Source organism: Cyprinus carpio, unplaced genomic scaffold, assembly GCF_018340385.1.
Source record: "Cyprinus carpio isolate SPL01 unplaced genomic scaffold, ASM1834038v1 S000006585, whole genome shotgun sequence".
NCBI lineage: Eukaryota > Metazoa > Chordata > Actinopteri > Cypriniformes > Cyprinidae > Cyprinus > Cyprinus carpio.
Genome location: NW_024879238.1, coordinates 2489858 through 2508374, shown reverse-complemented (window position 1 = coordinate 2508374; position 18517 = coordinate 2489858). Strand labels below are relative to the sequence as shown.

The 18517-nt window shown below is 39.8% G+C and overlaps 1 protein-coding gene across 2 annotated transcripts; it reads right to left on the bottom strand.

Annotated features, from left to right (window-relative positions):
* Window positions 1-12649: 12649 nt before the first annotated feature.
* Window positions 12650-17813, bottom strand: LOC109087804 (sterile alpha motif domain-containing protein 3-like). Of its 2 annotated transcripts, none has more exons than XM_042754729.1 (5): window positions 17255-17813; window positions 14435-15412; window positions 14022-14174; window positions 13737-13829; window positions 12650-13604 (listed from the first exon to the last, which is right to left on the bottom strand). In XM_042754729.1, the coding sequence occupies exons 1-5, from the start codon at window positions 17795-17797 to the stop codon at window positions 13284-13286; spliced, it is 2088 nt and encodes a 695-aa protein (XP_042610663.1). In that variant the 5' UTR covers window positions 17798-17813; the 3' UTR covers window positions 12650-13283. The 2 variants fall into 2 exon arrangements, with proteins under 2 accessions (XP_042610663.1, XP_042610664.1); XM_042754730.1 differs by having other exon boundaries at window positions 13465-13604; window positions 13733-13829.
* Window positions 17814-18517: the final 704 nt, after the last annotated feature.

Genomic DNA, 18517 nt, shown 5'->3' with positions numbered 1-18517 from the left:
TAAATGACGTGAGTGCTTTAGGTTGAGCAATTAATGACAGAATTGAACATTTTGGGTGAAATAAACCTTTGTCCATGGTTCCATCTTCCAACCAAGAAAAAAAAAATTTTTTTTTTAAGTTTTGGTGTAAGTATGTAAATATATATTGTTAGATGTTTGTTACTGAATGTTAAGAAGAAAAACCTGCTCTAGAACTTTAACCTCTAGCTGACAAGTGATGTTATAGCTTGCTTGGCCAAAGTTAGATACTTGTTTCTATAGACAAAATGAAATCTTTCAAGTATTAAATGAAAATAAATATTATTACCAATGTATGACTGGCATGTAAAGAAACTTAAAAAATGAAAGTCTAATTATTATGTGAATGACTCAGGGTGGTTTTGCTGGGGAAATCCAAAGTAAACTGTCACTGCAGTGTAATTTTAATGAAACTCATCTGTTGACATGATGATGGTGAATTCCACTGGCTGTTGCTTGCTCACATTAGGCCTACTATGGAGTGTGTGCAAGAGCATGAGCAATATGTTGGCTGACCCACAGCTCACTTAACAGCCATCGGTGTCGCTAATAACAAGGGTTTCTGTATTCTACATAGAGCCCTTTAACAGCTAAATATCAGCATTTTCAGGAGTTAATCTTTACTCTTGACGGTGAAATAGCTTGAACCATTCTTTTGAGTAGGATTAGGTGGTACGACAATACAGTTTTCCAAGACAGCTTAATTTTTGACATGCTTATAAAGAAACATGAAAGAATAAAGTGCATAAATGCTTGATGGTATTCAAGTAAACAGAAATTAAAAGAAATATGATCAATATATTAGCTATATTGTCTAGTGTTGGGGTTAAAGAATGTATTGTTTAGAAATATGTTGTTTATAAGTTTTTCAAGGAGGGCATAGCACTTATCTTTCTCTTGTGTGTGTATCTAAATGTAATGTCACTGTCTCTTGCACTTGATTGCTTGTAAATATTGTTTGTATTTTTGTATTTTCAAATTACAAATTACTTGTATTTTAATTAAATACATTTCTCACACCAGTACTTTTGTAATTTTAATTAAATACATTAGATATAAGCTTGTATTTGTAATTTGTAAACTATATACTTTTTGATGTAAGTATATTTACATGGTTGAAACATGTGTCTCATTTCCTTCTCTCAAAACAACTGTATTGAACATACCTATCTAAGTGCCATATTCTTTTTCCAAAGTTTGCATGCCTACAACCCTCAAAAAGTATTAAAAATATATCACAGTTATGATTTTAGATTCAAGATCTTAATAAACTTTTCTTTTGCAATGTTCATTTTCAAGGCCTTATATTATGCAGTCCCAGAGATATGGGGTATATCTCAATAAGGCTCCATGTCCAGACTGTTGAATATTAACTATTTTCAGTGTTTGAAAACCAAATGTGGTTTTGTGTTTATCTAGTCATCACTTTTGACAATGCAACATATGCAAATAATAACAGCAACCCAGGTTTTTAGGAATGTACAGGTGTGAGACGGATTAATGACCAGGTTTAATTTTTAACTCTAGGTTTTAGTATGAAAACAGTTGTGAAACATAAAATAAGATTACCCAGTATATCATTTACCTGGGGTTTAGAATTACCCAGTATTAATTAAAGTATTTGAGACCTATTTTTAAATATAGAATCTTATGAATAGACTACAGAGAGCAAGGTAACGTGCATCATCAATTGACCATTTCAGTGCATTTTTAGCACTCAGACATTTATGTTCTATGCAATTGTTTTGATAGAGGGGAAAGAAAATACAATTCTAATTTAAACATTTATTTATTTTTCAGGCATTCTTAGTTAGTTCTTTAAAGTAAGTATCGGCTGTATTCAAAGTGACTAAATTTTGGTTTTCAACAACTGAAAATGGATCATATTCAACAACCTGAATATGGAGCGTAATTGAGATCGCCATATTTCTGGGACTGAACGATGTAGGGCCTTGAAAATGAAGATTCCAAAAGAAAAAGTTTATTAGTTTATTAAGAACTAGAATCTAAAATCATATTGTGATATCTTTTAAGTGATGGTGTCTAAAATAATGTTTTTTTTTTTATAGACCAAATTTCTTAAAACGTGCATTAAGATATATTTAATACTTCTTGAGTTACAGATATGCAAATTTTGGAGAAAAAAACTTGATAAGAGCTGTTTCCCCATATTTAAATGGTCACCATTGGCATATAGTGCAACAAAAATGGCTAAAGTCAACAGATTTTACTAAGAGACCTACCAATCTCTGTGTAAAAATAATACTATATGCTGCCATCTTTCTGAAGTCATTTTCAACCCCCTGTAAATTGACTCTGAATCTCAGGTGAAAAATTGTATTTTGACACCCCTCTACAAAATAATGGATAATAATGGTAAATATTCATCCATGACATGTAATAGTTTTGGTTTGCCTCACTATATATGTCTATCTTTCTTCAGTAAAAAATATGAGCATTATAAAAAAAATTTAGCCGGGGGCCTCTGGTTGGGTTTATTTCTTTGTTCTGCTACTTAAAACCAAAGGCCCTTTAAAGGAAAGTCTGTTCATTTCTGTGGCTATATTGGCAACTGCCTGGGGCATCTCATACAAGACCAAGTCCTATCTAAATGAATGAGGGAATTCTGAAATCTCAAAAACTGCTTGATGAACTCACAGTTAAACTTCTAGGGATATAACAATATCAGAATCTCACGATACAATAATATTGTGATGTGAAGTCCACTATACAATATTTTTTGCTATTAAAAAAAAAAAAGACAAAGAACTGGGAATTTTTTTTTAAATTTTGTACATTTTTAAATTATTTTATCAAATGCGCTTTGAGACTTTAAAATTAAGAGCTGCAACCCATGTTCTTAACTAAGAAAACTTAAGTCAGAAAAAGGTCAGTAAATTGACTTGTACCTGAACTTTAAAGGGTTCTCAACCCTCTTTTTATTTGTGATATACTGTCTCAGTCTAAATTACATTCACACTGGTGTTTTAGAAGCCAAACAAATTAGAATATGATAATAATAATAACAACAACAATTACTGTAATAGCCATTGTAAAATAATTGCACTGGAAAATAAATGAAAATTAATATTTCATAGGTATATTATTTTTGTTTTACACTACAGTAAGGAAATTACAATACTTCTTTCCTTATTTCTACACTTGAAAGAGATATTTTGAATTTGGACTGTATTTAAACCGCTAGCTGTCAGCAATTTGTATAAGAAGGGTCTGGCTGCAGACTTGCACTTGTACTCTTGTACATCTTAGATTCCTTTGGTTACGTAGTTTGTAATCTTTTTTATTTTTTTTTTTTTTTTTTTATATTTATTATTTAGTCAATTATTTTATTTATTATTTTTTTGTATTGAATCGCTTCAACATTTTACAACAGTAGCCAGGTGGTGAAGACAAGAAAAATGAAACTAAATTGCAATGTCACCTGCAACTGCGACTTGCACTTTTCGCTACCTGCGACGTCACTTGCAATCGATACAAATTGTGTGTGTTGCCATTGGAGACAAGATGCTGTGGTGGTTAAAGGATTAAAACTAATTAGTACCATAATGTACAGGATCCTGCAAGTCATCTGTAGGAGAAAAAGACAAGACCCACCAATCCGTGACCTCAGAACATCACAATATTTGAACGCAATGCGCAAAGTATATAGTTAAGGGTTTTCCTTCCATAGAAAACCATAAACACTTAATATTGCTTGATGAATTAAGATATATCAAATTTGATATACAGTTTATTAATATAATGTATATTTATATGTATAGTGTTTTCCAAAATGTGGCATAATGTGGCATAACAGAATAAGATGATAAAGACCAAATTCAGTAACTTATATGTTTTATTGTTGATGCAAACTATACAGACAGATTTGAATGTGCAGCGCATTAAGAAATGTATCAGGAAGTGATAGGACCAACTCCCTACAGGCAAGTAGACGAGCCCAGAACATAATGACTTAAATTGCACGTTAAAGGTCCCATAGAATGCAAAAATCACTTTTATAAGGTGTTTGAACACAGTTGTGTGGCCACAGTGTGTGAAAACAATCAGCCTATAATGGTAAAAATCCACTCAATCATTGTTTTATAATTTGAAAAAATCATAAACACTCTCTCCACATGAGCAGTTTCAGGTTTCTCACTACTATGACGACATAGTCGGTGAAAGTCCTGACCATTTGTGACGCTCTCTTCCCTATTAGCATATACACAGCACGAGAAGCTGCGGTATACCATTGTATCTCCAGCAGCTACAGCAAGAGAACAGCAATGTCAGCGCCAAAGAGCCATTAAAAATGTCGTGTGTCGGGATGCACTAACGAACATAGGAGTCTCCATAGATAGCTGAGGACACGGTGTACGTGGTTAACTTTTATTTTCGAAGGAAATGTCCCGGAAAAAAAGGAAAAGTCCTATTCATTTGTGCTAATATTTTACACAGGACTGCCTAACAAATGAGGGTCAGTTCAGCACTGGAGTTGTGCAAAGATTGCTTCTGAAAGAGGGACCGATACTAATGCATCGTGCGCAAATGTCCAGCCTACAGACAAAGTAAGCATCACGCATCATATTTTGTTTTCCAAAGAGCTTTGGCTTTCTGTAAGGCTAATGTTGCTAAAGCTACCATTGTCTCTGCCCGCTTTCACTAATGTACCCTTCACGTGCTACCAGCATGTTCGTAAATAGGAATGTGGTAGTTAAAAATTGCATTTGTCAGCAATGACAGTAACATGGTCACCGTAACACTGGTATGCCCGTGAGCATGAGCTCTTCGAGAAGCACCTGGCTGCAGCCTGCAAATTGAGCATACTCTGATTGGTTCGATCTTCTTTCATAGACATACATGATAGGAAATGTGTGCATAGTTGGTGTAGGACGGAGTATGTTGTTTAAAAAGCTAAAAACGCTGTGCAGTTTTACAAAGCTTTCATTATAATGCACAGAAGAAAAAAAAACATAAGCCTGTAACTCGCCATGTCCCTGAAATCATTGTATTGCTAAATTAAGCTGATCTTTACGCTAACAGACAAACAACCCACTACATTTGGTAAATGAATTGGGTTGATTATCCACAGTGGGAGGATCAGGTCTTCAGATAGAAGAATGAATTATGAATTAAATAATTTTTGAAAATTTGATTATTTCATATCATCAGAGTATGAGAAATGAAATGAAAAGGATGTATCACTATTGTTTTAATTTATACAGCATGACAAGACAATTATTGTTATAATTATCTGTCATGCAGTTGATAAATGACACCGCAATAGGCTATTCACTAGCTAGGACCACGCCACAAACAAGCTATGAAACTGTTAGTTGAACAGGGAGTTGGGGAAGAGTAGAAAGAGGATGAAGTGGTCGAGGGAATGGGATGATGGTCAGGTTGATCAGGGCATCTAGAATTGATGGCTCAGCGAGACTCAGGGTGGGGGGGTACCATCTCTAGCATATATTTAGGCCAGACAATTAGGACCCCCAAAGTTGGGAAGAGCTGATTTAAGTGTGAGCTCAGAATGCCTGATCATACGGAGAGGATGCGGAGGCTGAATAGTTCAGGCGTTAGATGGTTAACGCAGGTTCTTGTTTTCGTAAGCCTTTATTAGTAGGAATGTGCGAGAATGAGAGAAGCTGGGCAATCGTAGCCAGTGGTTATTCATATGAGTAGTTGATCCCTGCCAAGTAGGTTAAGAAATGCACGTGGGGATCTTAGGAAGGAATGAACGTAAGATAATAAGTAGTGAATGGACGGCGGGTTGGTTGATGGGAAAGGAAGCTTTGAGACAGTTCCAGCCGGAGAGGTTTTTTGGTGGTAATGGTTGGTTTGAGGCAGTTCCAAATGGCTTCTTGGGAAGCATGTTTTGGTGTTTGATCTGTGGTATGACTGGTGAGGGATGCATGTTTATTTTTGGAGCCAAGTCTAACTTCTGGAAATGGGAAATGAGACGAAGAGTCGGTTACGAGATTGAGGAGTCCTGGTATATGAGTTGCTCGGAGGAGGAATTGTTGTTGAGTAGAGATTAAGTGGGCCTATGCATGAATTGCATAACTGCCAAACATAATCATCCCTGCATAATCTGATGAGTAGATTTGGGCCATTCGACCCCAAAAGGATGGCTGCTATGACTATGGGATATATTTCATAATGCTGTGGAGACTGCTCTTGATTGTGGGAAGTATTGATTTTCGGAGGAGCAGCCACCATATTAACTGCTGAAGTCTATTTAGGGTGTTGCATCGGTGTATAGTTGGATGCAGCCGAGATGAGAGATACAGACTTTATGGAAAATAAATGTTGTTCCATGATGAGAGGTGTTGTTGCTGGAGGCACTTTCCATTGCATGCTTATCTAATGTGACTGTGTAGTATGAGAAGGGATGGTTGCTGCTTTTGACAGAATGTCTAATGCGAAGGATTTCCGTTGAGGAATTATCTGGCTGGCATTGTTAAGGTGGCCTAGAAGTCCTTGTAGCTGATGTGTAATACATCTGTCTAGCTCAGATGAAGTGAGGCTCTGGGGCTTCTATTGTGGTAATGGTTGGGTGAGTTCGTTGATTAGGGTGATGTTTATAATTATGGTGGTGCAGATGAAGATGCAACGATCTGAAGTCTTCAAGGAAGTGAAGGACATAAAGGAGGCTGTGGTTGTTAGCGAGAATCCATCGTAGCTTCGGAAAGGGAGTCTAAAATCCTAGGGCTGCTTCTGCAATCGAATGTGGCTTATGGTGAGGTAATGGCCTCTTCCCAGATGCTTCAACCGGGTTGTTGATGGATAGGCAAGACTTGGCATTAGTGGTATCAGCTTTGGCGAGCCAAGCTCCATGGCCTGTTTAAGTGAATGAGTATTCTGGGGCTGAGATGATACAGTTAATGGTTTGAATGTGAGCATCGTGGGGAGAAGAGAAGCTAAGTGAATGCGTATTCTGGGGTTGATTTTTTTAATTAATCCTCTTTTGCTAGTATGATGTGAGTTATGTGGTGTTTTTGATGTGAGTGTGGTGGTGTTTTGGGGTTATGTGTGCAGGAGTTTCCCGCATGGGCTCCGTGACAGATCGCACAGGTGTGAAGGAGCCTGCATTTAGTATAGGGGCAGCCCAGATGATTGAGGTTGTTGCGTGCCATCCTTCCTCTCTAATGCAGGATTGGCCGGCTTCTATGTCAATGATGTAAGGAAAGGTTAATGTTTACTGAGGAGCATTTCTATTGGCATTGGAATTACTTGAGGGGATGTGGCTGCAGCAGATAGCTGTAGTTTGCATGGCAAAGTGTTGAGGTTTAAGGGGGGGCTGTAATTGAGCATGCTGAAGCTGGATGTGAGGGGGCTCCACAAGTTCGCGTAAAGGGATGTTTAAATTCAAATATCCAGAAGTAGAGTTCAGGGTGGAGAAGGCTCCTGAATGACCCTTGGTTGGACTGCTGTAGACAACCTGCTGCTGAATTATTTGTGAGCGTAGAGCTACTGAGACAGAAGGTGATGGACTGCTGGAGCTGGCCAAGTAGGTGGTGTCACTATGGTTAAGTATGTACCTGTGGCGGAATTTGAAGGTATTGATGGCGGACAGTGATAGAGGCCACGACAGGCCGGGCGGGGATAGAGGCCATGACAGGCCGGGCGGGGATAGAGGCCACGATAGGCCATATTGAGAGTTAGGCCACGATAGGCTGGATAGAGGCCACGATAGGCCAGGCAGGCATAGAGGCCACGATAGGCCATACTGAGAGCTAGGCCACGAAAAGGTTGGATAGAGGCCACCACAATAGGCCAGCAGTGGGAACAGCCCCAGTGGGCCAGAGTGGCATTTTTTTTTTTTTTACTACCAGAGGAATGGAATTGGAGGTTGGATCATTAGTCCCTTGTTTGTCCTGAACAGTTAAACTGCCTGCTGCCTGCTGAGTCCTGGCTGTCCCACGTGAGGTAGGGTCCCTTGGGGCACTGGATGAGGCATATGCTGTAAATGGCTGAAGGAATGGTGGAAGAATGGATGTTGGGATGAAAGGATGTCTTTGAGTGGGGAAGGGGGGTCGAGGATGAGAGGATAGAGGAGGGGGGAGGAGGTAGAGCGAGGTATGGAGAGAGTGTGAGTGGGAGTGATAGAGAGGGAAGAATAAGAAGCTATTGAGTAATATATTTTAATTTAATGCCAGATCAACATCTTATGCTATTTCCATGGCAAATGATTAAAAATACAAGTATAGCAAATGCAGAAAAAAGAAAACTCTTAAATTCTAAAACTTTCTAAATATCTATTGAGAATTATTAGAGATGCGAGGGTTGATTGCTGGAAACTGCTGAAGGAAGGATGGAAGAAGGAATGTTGGGATGAAAGGGTGTTTTTGAGTGGTGTGTTTTTGGAGGTGTGGGTTTTTGTGAGTGGGGTGTGTTGCAAGATGCATGCTCAATAAGGTCGCTCAAATCGCAGTAAGCCCCGACTTCCGAATGAAAGAGCCGATCAGTAAGTCGGCGCGTCACTGCAGCTGCCATTAGAAGTGTCCCAGTTGTTATAGAAACAGTCTTAGACATGCTCTTAGGACTGTGCATGCGCACTGACTGATCTAGCCTGAATAAGTAAGCAGTGCTGTTGTTAGCTGCAGGCTCGTCCACACTGAGGCACCGCCGTGGTGGTGCGGTTAGCTGTGGGCTCATCTGCTGAGGCGCTGCCGTGGTGATGCTGTTGTTAGCTGCGGGCTCGTCCGCCTGAGGCGCTACTGTGGTGGTGCTGTTGTTAGCTGTGGGATCGTCCGCCTGAGGAGCCGCCATGGTGGTGCGGTTAGCTGCGGGCTTGTCCACCTGAGGTGCTGCCGTGGTGGTGCTGTTGTTAGCTGCGTGCTTGTCCGCCTGAGGCGCTGCCGTGGTGGTGCTGGAGAAAGAAACACGAGAGCCGTATTGCTGTAAATGGCTGAAGGCTCATCCGCCTGAGGTGCTTTGGGAAGAATGGATGTTTGTGAGTGGGGTGTGTTGCAAGATGCAGGGAGGGGAGGGAGGGAGGGAGGGCGGGAGGAGGAGAATGATTTAGAAATATAATTGGGGTTGAAAGAGACCGACTGGTCTACGTGAGCAAAGACTATAGAATACCCAAGACGTGTCACTCCTTTAATTTTGAATGGGGAAAAAATGCAACGCTCAATATGGCCGCTCAATCGCAGGAAGCCCCGCCTTCTGAATGAAAGGGCTAATCACTAATCTGAAAAGTGAGCGCGTCACTGCAGCTGCTCTTAGAAGCATTCCAGTTGCTATAGAAACAGTCAGTGGTCTGAGACGTGCGCTTAGGACTGCGCATGTGCACTGACTGATATAGCCTGAATAATGAAGCTTTTAATAATGCTATTTGAGCAAAAGTAACAACATTTATGTCAATTGCCAATATATCAAAGCCGATAAATAATAAAGTGAAGTGAAAGTGACGTGAGATTCAGCCAAGTATGGTGACCCATACTCAGAATTCGTGCTCTGCATTTAACCCATCCGAAGTGCACACACACCGGGAGCAGTGGGCAGCCATTTTATGCTGCGGCGCCCGGGGAGCAGTTGGGGGTTCGATGCCTTGCTCAAGGGCACCTAAGTCATGGTATTGAAGGTGGAGAGAGAACTGTACATGCACTCCCCCCACCCACAATTCCTGCCGGCCCGAGACTCGAACTCACAACCCTTCGATTGAGAGTCCGACTCTCTAACCATTAGGCCACGACTTCCTGCCGGCCCGAGACTCGAACTCACAACCCTTCGATTGAGAGTCCGACTCTCTAACCATTAGTAATCATAAGCTTAGTGAATAGTTTTTGGAGAATTTGATGTTTCCCCATACAAAGAGATAGGAGTTGCTCTTGCATGCCTAAGAGGCATTTCAAAGATGGCCGACGAGTGACATGACTTGTCTTAAAAGGACTTTGCGTGAGGGACAGTGAAATGGGCATCTGGAATTTAAAAATAGCTATAGATAATTATTAGAAAACATGGAGCCGTATTGCTGATTGTTTGTTTATTTACTTATTAGGCCATACCAACATATGTGCAGAATATTTTTCATGGCGAAAATCAGTAAATACATAAATCAATCTGTACACATGTCTGTAATACATACGAGTCGAGGGGGAACAATTTAGAATGTTCAATTTAACCAGTCTGCGTGTCTTTGGGCTGTGAGCCGTATTGCTGTAATCAGCTGAAGGGAAGGGTATAGGAATTGATGTTGGGATGAAAGGATGTTTGTGGGTGGAGTTTTATGGGTGGAGTTTTATGAGCAAACTGTGAGCATAGAGAAGAGAAGAATTTTGTGAGCGATCAGATTGAGCGAGTGCAGGTGGAATTACGTCTTGCCTGCTGCAAGAGGGAGCTGCTATCTGATGCTTTAGAGAAGAATTCTCGTGACGTCACGTGTGACGGAGAGTGACTCCCTAGGAGTTGCCGGAAGTGCTGAGGGCTTGGATTTAAGTGCGTGTTGAAGGCGACCCGTGGTTCAGTTGTCCTCGGCTCTGGATTCTGAAAGACGTGCAATGGGAGCGCAGAGGAAGCGTTAGAGAAGTGGCTCGCGAGGGGAGCGAAAATTCTGTTTCTGCGTCCACCACGCAAACGATGATGGCGATCTCGGCCCGCGGATCTCACTGACGGAGAGGGTGGAGACCGGGAACAGCTCAGAGTCCTCCCGAGATGAGCCTGGGAGTAGACACTCGTGGCCCGGGATGTGCGCGATCGCTCGAAAAGAGACTGCGATCGGGACGATGAGAGGTGATCCTCAAGTGTCGCCAGTGACATTGAATCGAACAGAGCTCCGTCCAGGCCAGACGAGTCCATCTGTCCTTCGAGAGAACAAGACTAGCAGTATGGTATGAGGTGGCCTGATATATATGGAGGTTTCAGGAAGTCAGGTGATTGTTTGGGGCGTGCCTCTGCTCCTGAACATCTGTTAACCAATTAACTCCATTTGGTCTGCAATGTAGTAAAGAAAATTTAAGTTTCATAAAAATTTAAATGGCACACAGCAAAGCATGCCCCCCCCACTCCCTAATTTCAGGAAAATATGCTGCTCCTCATTATTTTAAAGTGAAGAAATCGAGAAACTTTTATTTCTACCGGCCAGTGATGATTCTGAAATTACATACCTGTAATCTGTTGCTATAGTAACGAACACAATTTCGTGCCATCATGCTCTTATTTTAGTGCAGTCGTCTCAGTCAGTTGTCTGCGGTCAAATATTGAGATAAACTTTATAGTATCATCTATTTATATTAAATTAATATATTACATTTGTATCTTCTCCGATACCCATTTTGTGTCCATTATTGGATTATTTTCAGTAAGCTGGAATGATTTGGGACATTCTACGGTTAACGTGGCTTAATGCATTAAAACTGTGTTTTAAGCCCAAACTCAGTAAACACATTAATAATAAAGCATTCTATTTGCAGACAAGCAGATGAGTCCAGAATAAGAAAGCAAAGCGTTTAATTACGTGTTAAGCATTTTTCTCCCATAGAAAACCATTGGCCTAAACAGAAAACGCTTAAAGTGGCGTAATGCATAAAACATGTTTTAAAAAGACCAAACTCAGTAAACATTTTTAATAAAGCATTCTATTTACAGATAAGCAGGTTATGGGAGGAAAATGCATAACGCGTAATTAAACGTGTGGCATTCATATTCTGGGCTCATATCTGCTTGTCTGTGAATAGACTGCTTTATTAATAATTTGTTTACTGAGTTTGGTCTTTTTAAAACACTGCTTTAATGCATTAAGCCACGTACTTTCACGTTAAGCACTTTAGAATGTCCCAGTGATTCATTTGTGAATTCGACTGGTCCAGGAGATAAGTTGCAGCAGCTAACATCTCGTGATACAATAAATCAGACATTGTGAGTCAAGTTAACAATTAACAACTGTGCATTATAATGAAGGCTTTGTAAACCTGCACAGCGTTTTTAGCTTTTTAAACAACATACTTGAGTTTAGTCATCTAGAAGGTGCTTTTGCTTTTATCCATAGCGATTTACAAAATGTTACCACTTTAGTTTTTACACAAGCTGAAACTAAACATGTTGAGTTGTATTAACATGAAACCCTAACTTTTACACAAGCTGAAACTAAACATGTCGAGTTGTATTAACATGGAACCCTAACTTTTACACAAGCTGAAACTAAACATGTCGAGTTGTATTAACATGGAACCCTAACTTTTACACAAGCTAAAACTAAACATGTCGAGTTGTATTAACATGGATCCCTAAGTTTAGTATTTATATTTATGACTTATTGCTACTCAACATTTAACACAATTACTGTATTTTCCTCTAATTTAATTAGCTTTTGATTTTTTTTTTAAATATGTTAAAAAACATTGTTTCAATTAAATAGGATGGAAAAAAAAGAAACACCTCTAAATGCTGCATGAATTTTATTTGTAAGAAAAATGGTAAAACACAGCCAATCTTATGACAAACTTAACATCAGGTCAACATCAACACGTTGAATCATCGAGAGCAAAACTCTCGATGTGTTCGTATATGTTTGTTTGTGTGTGTGGATATTGTGCGTGTCGGTATTGTGTTTTTTGTTGTTGTTTTTTTTTTGTGTGTGGGTGTTTGTTTTTTTTGATGTGTGTGTGGGTGTTGAAACTGATGTCTGTGTTTTGCTGTGTGTGTGGGTGTTGTCCGTGTGTGTTGTCCATGTGTGTTGTGTGTGTGTGTGTTGTCTGTGTGTGTTGAATGTGTCACAAATTTACAAGAAAAAAACATTGATGTCCCCTGAGATTGAAGTGGTAAATCCATAAACAAAACAAAATTGACAAGAAACACCCACTCAAATGTACAAAAAACGCAAACAAACAGGATGTTTCATCTGCCTAAATGAAGGGAGAACAGAGCATGAACCAACAGACATAACATGAACCAACAACATATCAGAACAATAACTAATTCCATCTACATAAACGTGAAGAACTTAAACAACAATGTCTTATGTCTTTCTACTACAACTCCTCTCAGTTTTAATTATCACACAAGTCACATCCTTCAGCATGCTTCCTTCAGCTTTCAAGTGTGTGTAGGTGTGTCAGTGTTGTTTGTGGGTTTTGTACGTGTCTGTGTTGTATGTGTATTGTGTGTGGGTACTGAATGTGTCTGTTGTTTGTGTGTGTGTCTGCGTTTTACGCGTGTCTGTTGGTCCGCTTGTTTTACAGAAAATAAAAAGATTTACACCACAGGTAAGAAAGTAAAAAAAAAAGTCAACAGCTTATTACAGTAGACTTGACATCTCTTTACATTGCGAGCTGATTTTTCAAACTCTGTAGCTTTGGCTTTAGGTCAGTGTGGCCTAACAAGAGCAATACCTGTTGGATGAACTGAAATGTGAGCTTCATTGTCTTGGGGTAGTTAAGATGGAGTGCATACGTGAGTCCAAACAGAATGCACATTGCTTTTGGCAGATCTGGAATGTTGTCCATCACGACTTCTCCCTCAATGATGATTTTCAGCGAGGCTGGACTGAGATGCTGGGAAGATGTGAGCACAGCACCTTCACGCTCAATAAGAAGTATCCCAACGTCGAGGTCACGAAAAGAATCATCATCATCTGATTCCTAAATAAAGAATAACAGAAGAGCACAATCATTACATTATATTTCTCATTTGAAAACAACTTTTAATCAAAATAAGAGTGTCATGGTGAAAAAAATAATGGTAAAATTATAAGAAAGCAAGAGCTTACTTACAAAGCCTGCTTTGAAGAAGTTTGTGGGGTTGTCCCCAAGGATGATAGGAAGCCCTCTGAGCACCTGTGTCCGGATCGCAGTTGGCTCTGTAGTTTTTGGGAATTAAACACAGTACCACAAGTTAGCTAGCTAAAATGAAAAACAAATAAATGATCTATAAGAAAGCTTAAAAAAACCAAGCAATGTTTGGATTGAATTATACAACTAATAGAGTAGCATTGTGATATGGTGTTTATACAAACCCTGAGAAAAACAAAGCCAAGTATAGAATATGTATGGACTTACATTGGTCTGTTGTGAAATCTGTTGTAACAACTGTCCAACATTCCCTCTCTTGGATCGAAATAACTCAAGGAGACGAGGACTGTGCCGATCGATGCTCTCATAAAATTCCTGCTTGAGGTTCTTGCCCACAATCCTGCTGAACTCCATGAACACCTGAAAAATACAAAGAACAAAAAAAACTGAACTTAGATCAACTGAACTATACAAGGCAACTAAACCATCTGCAAAGTAGTGCTGAAAAACATCCATGAATGTCCTTTTTATATGATTTGCAATGTTGATGAAAAACATCATGCCTCAAATTAAAAATACCAATGTTTTTTTCTTAAAAAGGACAAGAGGAATATACATGTAGACAAATTATATCATAATAGAAAGATAGTTATTTGTTATGTTCTCGTTCTTATACTTACTTGATCTTCAGTGAAAAGGGCAGGCCAGCGTTTCACCATCGTGCTTATGGTGGGTTCCGACTCCACTACCTCTTTTCTTCTCAGAGCGAATGTCTGATCCATCTTCTGTTTCACAAGAGGTCCATTTGGTGTTCTCTTTTGCATTTCATCAACCAAGACTTGACAGGCCCCCTCCAGGGCTGCCTGATTAAATCCATCCGGAAGGTTGGGCAAGTAATTGAGTTCACCTTTGTTTGCCTTCTTGATGCGCTTGTTACCTGGTTGTCCTGCTGAATGCCTTCCCCGCTTACCTGCATTTACTGCAACATCAAGGCATCCCGATTGCCTACGCTTGGTTCTGTAATTACCCATTTTATGCTTAAGGCTATTTTTCCAACCACAACAGCGAGTGGTTGAGCCTGGCTCCTGGAGACAAGGGTGCTTGTTTATCAGTGCTGCTGCAACACTTTCGAACTGAGCAGCAGTTGGGTATGCTGTGTAGCTATACATCATCTCTGCCAATCTTTCAAGTATATCATGTTTTAGTTCTTTTGATACTTTAAGGTATGTACCCTCACTCATAAACAGCAGATCTGCTTGCCTTAGTCTGTACTCTACATCCACAGAAAAGTTTGGGATATCAAAAGATTCTGGCCACTGTTTCTGTCGCTCCAGAGATGATTGTGAGAGTATGTCTGTATCTGCTGTACTGGGTGTGTCACTGAAAACTTCATCAGATGAGACAAGTACCAGCTCAAGGACAGGCATGATTTTAACTGTTGGTTTTTCTGGAAGTTCTTCAATATGTGTCAGATTGCATAGTTCATTATTGAATTCAGGGTCTTGGTATTGGAGACTGAAGTTATAATGAAGTTCCAGTGATTCTTTAAGCTTGCTTATCAAATCTTCGACTGTAGAGGGCCTTGTGGTTAGGATGACTTTTCTTATATCCGCCTCTGTTAGAATGACCCTCAAGGGCATCTTCTGGTTTGTAGTTATCTTGGGAATAGAAACAATAATTAGGTCATTAGAAATATAAATATCCAAAGGCCATTCAATTGCTGAGCCATTGCTATGTGGATCACAAAAATAGCTGAGAAATAATTTTACACATCTATAGATAGACACCACCATTTTATGAACCAAACTATGAGTACTGTTGGGAGAAAAACAAAAACAAAAACAAAAAAAAACGGATTTTAAATTCAATTTTTTTTTTTAATTTATCTGGATGTCCCGTGACAATTAAGTGATTAATCCATTTAAAGCTGGGTGTGTTGTTGGTGTGTGTGTGTGTGTGTGTGTGTGTGTGTGGGAGTTGTCCATGTCTGTGTTGTGTGTGTTGTTGGTGTCCACGTCTGTGTTGTGTGTATGTTAAATGTGTCACAGATTTACAAGAGAAAATAGTGACTGTCCCTTTAGATTAAAGTGGTAAATACATAAAAAAAAACAAATAAAAAAAAACGTAAAATTCACAAGAAATCCCCACTTTAATGTACAAGAAAAACATTTACAAAAATTCACAAATTTAGGGGGGGAAAAAAATAAAAACTTCTCAGAGACTTTCATTATACATTTCAACATGAGCTCTAAAATAAGCTACAAAATGTTCCATTACAGCCTAGCTTGATTGCAGAAATCACACTGTGGCTTCTTAACAGAGAATATATCGCCTGAGGGTCACTACTAAATTATCAACATATCTGTACGCCGAAAGAGGGAAAACATCATTCAGCTCTTTCAGCTGCACCACACACAGAGTGGGGTTACTGCTGTCACAGATGAGTTCGAAAGATCTCAAATGCTCATGATACCAAGCAGTCATCTCATTGCAAACAAACAGGATCTCAGTGTTAAGTGCCACTATCTGTTTGATCTGTCTAAATGAAGGGAGGCCAGCACATGAACCAACAGAGACTACCATGTCAGCACAATATCTAATTCCATCTACATGGACTGATGATGGAACAAGAACTGATGTAAGCTGAGGAACTCTTTGGCAGAAAACCTGTTGGACATTCTCAGGAAAAGATGTGATCGATGCAGTAGTGACCTTGTCCATTTCAATTGAAGGCTTGAAAAATGAACTTGTGTCCAAATAGTAAGCCATCATTTTCTGATGCTTGACAGCCAATGTAAGAGCTACATTTTTGAAGTTGTGGGCATTACGAATGACCCGTTTGAAGAATTTGTGTTTTCCCTCAAACCGCATAGTCCAAACATCTGAAAGGGGACCAAATGCTTTGATCATCTCAGGGTAATGCTCAATATAGTGGTGTTTTGGCCGTAATCTAAAATCTGGGAATGTTGTTTGCAACAAGTCTCTATGTTCTGACACTTTGCAGTCAAGGAAATGCACCGACTCTTCAGTGTGCTTTGTTGCGACAGCTAACTCAACAATGTCTTTTAGGAGCAGCAGAATGTTCCATGCATTGTCTCCTTCAGGGACTTTATGGCCAATGATAAGTGGGAGCAGGCCTGATTAGGGCCCAGTTCTCATGGCCATTGCCACCTATGGTCCCTTTGGTAGAGAAGCCATGGGCAATTGGCTGAGGCTGGTCAGTTTTGTCATGAAAAAGCATATTCAAATGTTTTCATGGCATGGTTCAGTGTTTAACCATGCCATGGAGGGATAAATCAACAGGAACAATGCCTTCCAAAAGGTCATGGAGGATGTCAGGGGGGTACCCACGAAACAACATGAAAGTGCTCCAGACCGTCAGTCAATACACACCCTCCTTTCACACCATACTGTTTTGCCACAGTGGGATCCTGCTTTACCTCCTGCACCTGCTGGTTGTGAGTGTCTATAGTGCGGGGTTCAAAAGCACCTGAATTTACCTCATTGGCTTGCATCTCGCCTCTCGTCACCATACAGAACCTGCAGAATCTTTCCACCATAAAGCTTTCGAAGAATCCTGCCAGAGAATGAGCAGCCAGGTTATCAGCAGCCACATATAAAACCGTACCTTTGACACATTCTCCCAACTTCTCAACATATACACCATGTTGCTCCAAAGAAGCCAGATCATTAATTAGAGGGTGGAGAATTTTAGAGTAGCCAAATTCTTTTACATGAGAGGCTTTACACAAAACAGCAAGCTGAATGGAGTGGAGTGTGGATCTGTATTTTGATGGCACATTAGCGATCACCCAATAAACTGCACTCATTTTGTGCTTCTTTCTAGATGTTCCTAAAGGATTGGACACTTCAAAATCATCTGTATAAAGTCCAACAGCGATTTTGAATTCCTCCCCTTTAAGGAGGTCATTGTCATTACAGTACGAGCCATCTCTGTATGAACTGTACTCATGTTGCACATGCTTTTGGATGGGAAGAGCTTTGTCCAAAATATCTGCCCTATTCAACATCTTCTGTAGCATTGGATGCAAAGGAACAGATACAGCACTAGATTTTTTTTCCTCTTTTCTTTCAATAATGTACTCCACTGGTTTAACCTCTGTGAAGTTTTTATTCACATATGCTGCTCTCCTTTTTGTTGTTGATAAGGGGCCATCCTTGCCACAAAATTTTCATGATCACATTGCTCTTTGCCGGCAGCCCTGACTAACTCTCTTCCACAACTGAATCATCTACATCTGTCTGTTGTTTCAGAATGTCTTTGAGTGCATTATGCAGCAGTGGCTGGGGATAGTTCACACATCTGTAACAGCTGTTGTATGACTTCTTGTACCGTACTTTCTGGAATGTGTAGGACCGTTTTGCATCTTTAAAAAAAGAGCTTGCTAGGTTGTGCTCCAGCTGTTTCTCTAGATCATTAAGATCTTCAATGGTAGAATCCTCACTGTCTTCTGATTCAAGGGTGTCATTTGGAGGCTCATGTTCTTCTTGGGCCATTTCATTAGAGACTATTTCTGGCCTGAACATCCTCCAGTTGTGTGTTCTGTGCTCCTTACTTCTGTGTGCATTAAATGTAGAATACACATTTGTGTGAAAGTTACAGCCATTATATGGACACTGGACTCTGTGATTTACCTTTAAATGTGTTTAAATGTGTGAGTGAGAAATACTGTTTCTGTGCAGGGTGCAGAAAAAAAATCACATGACTGACAGTGTTGAAAGGTTAATTCAGGAGTTTCACT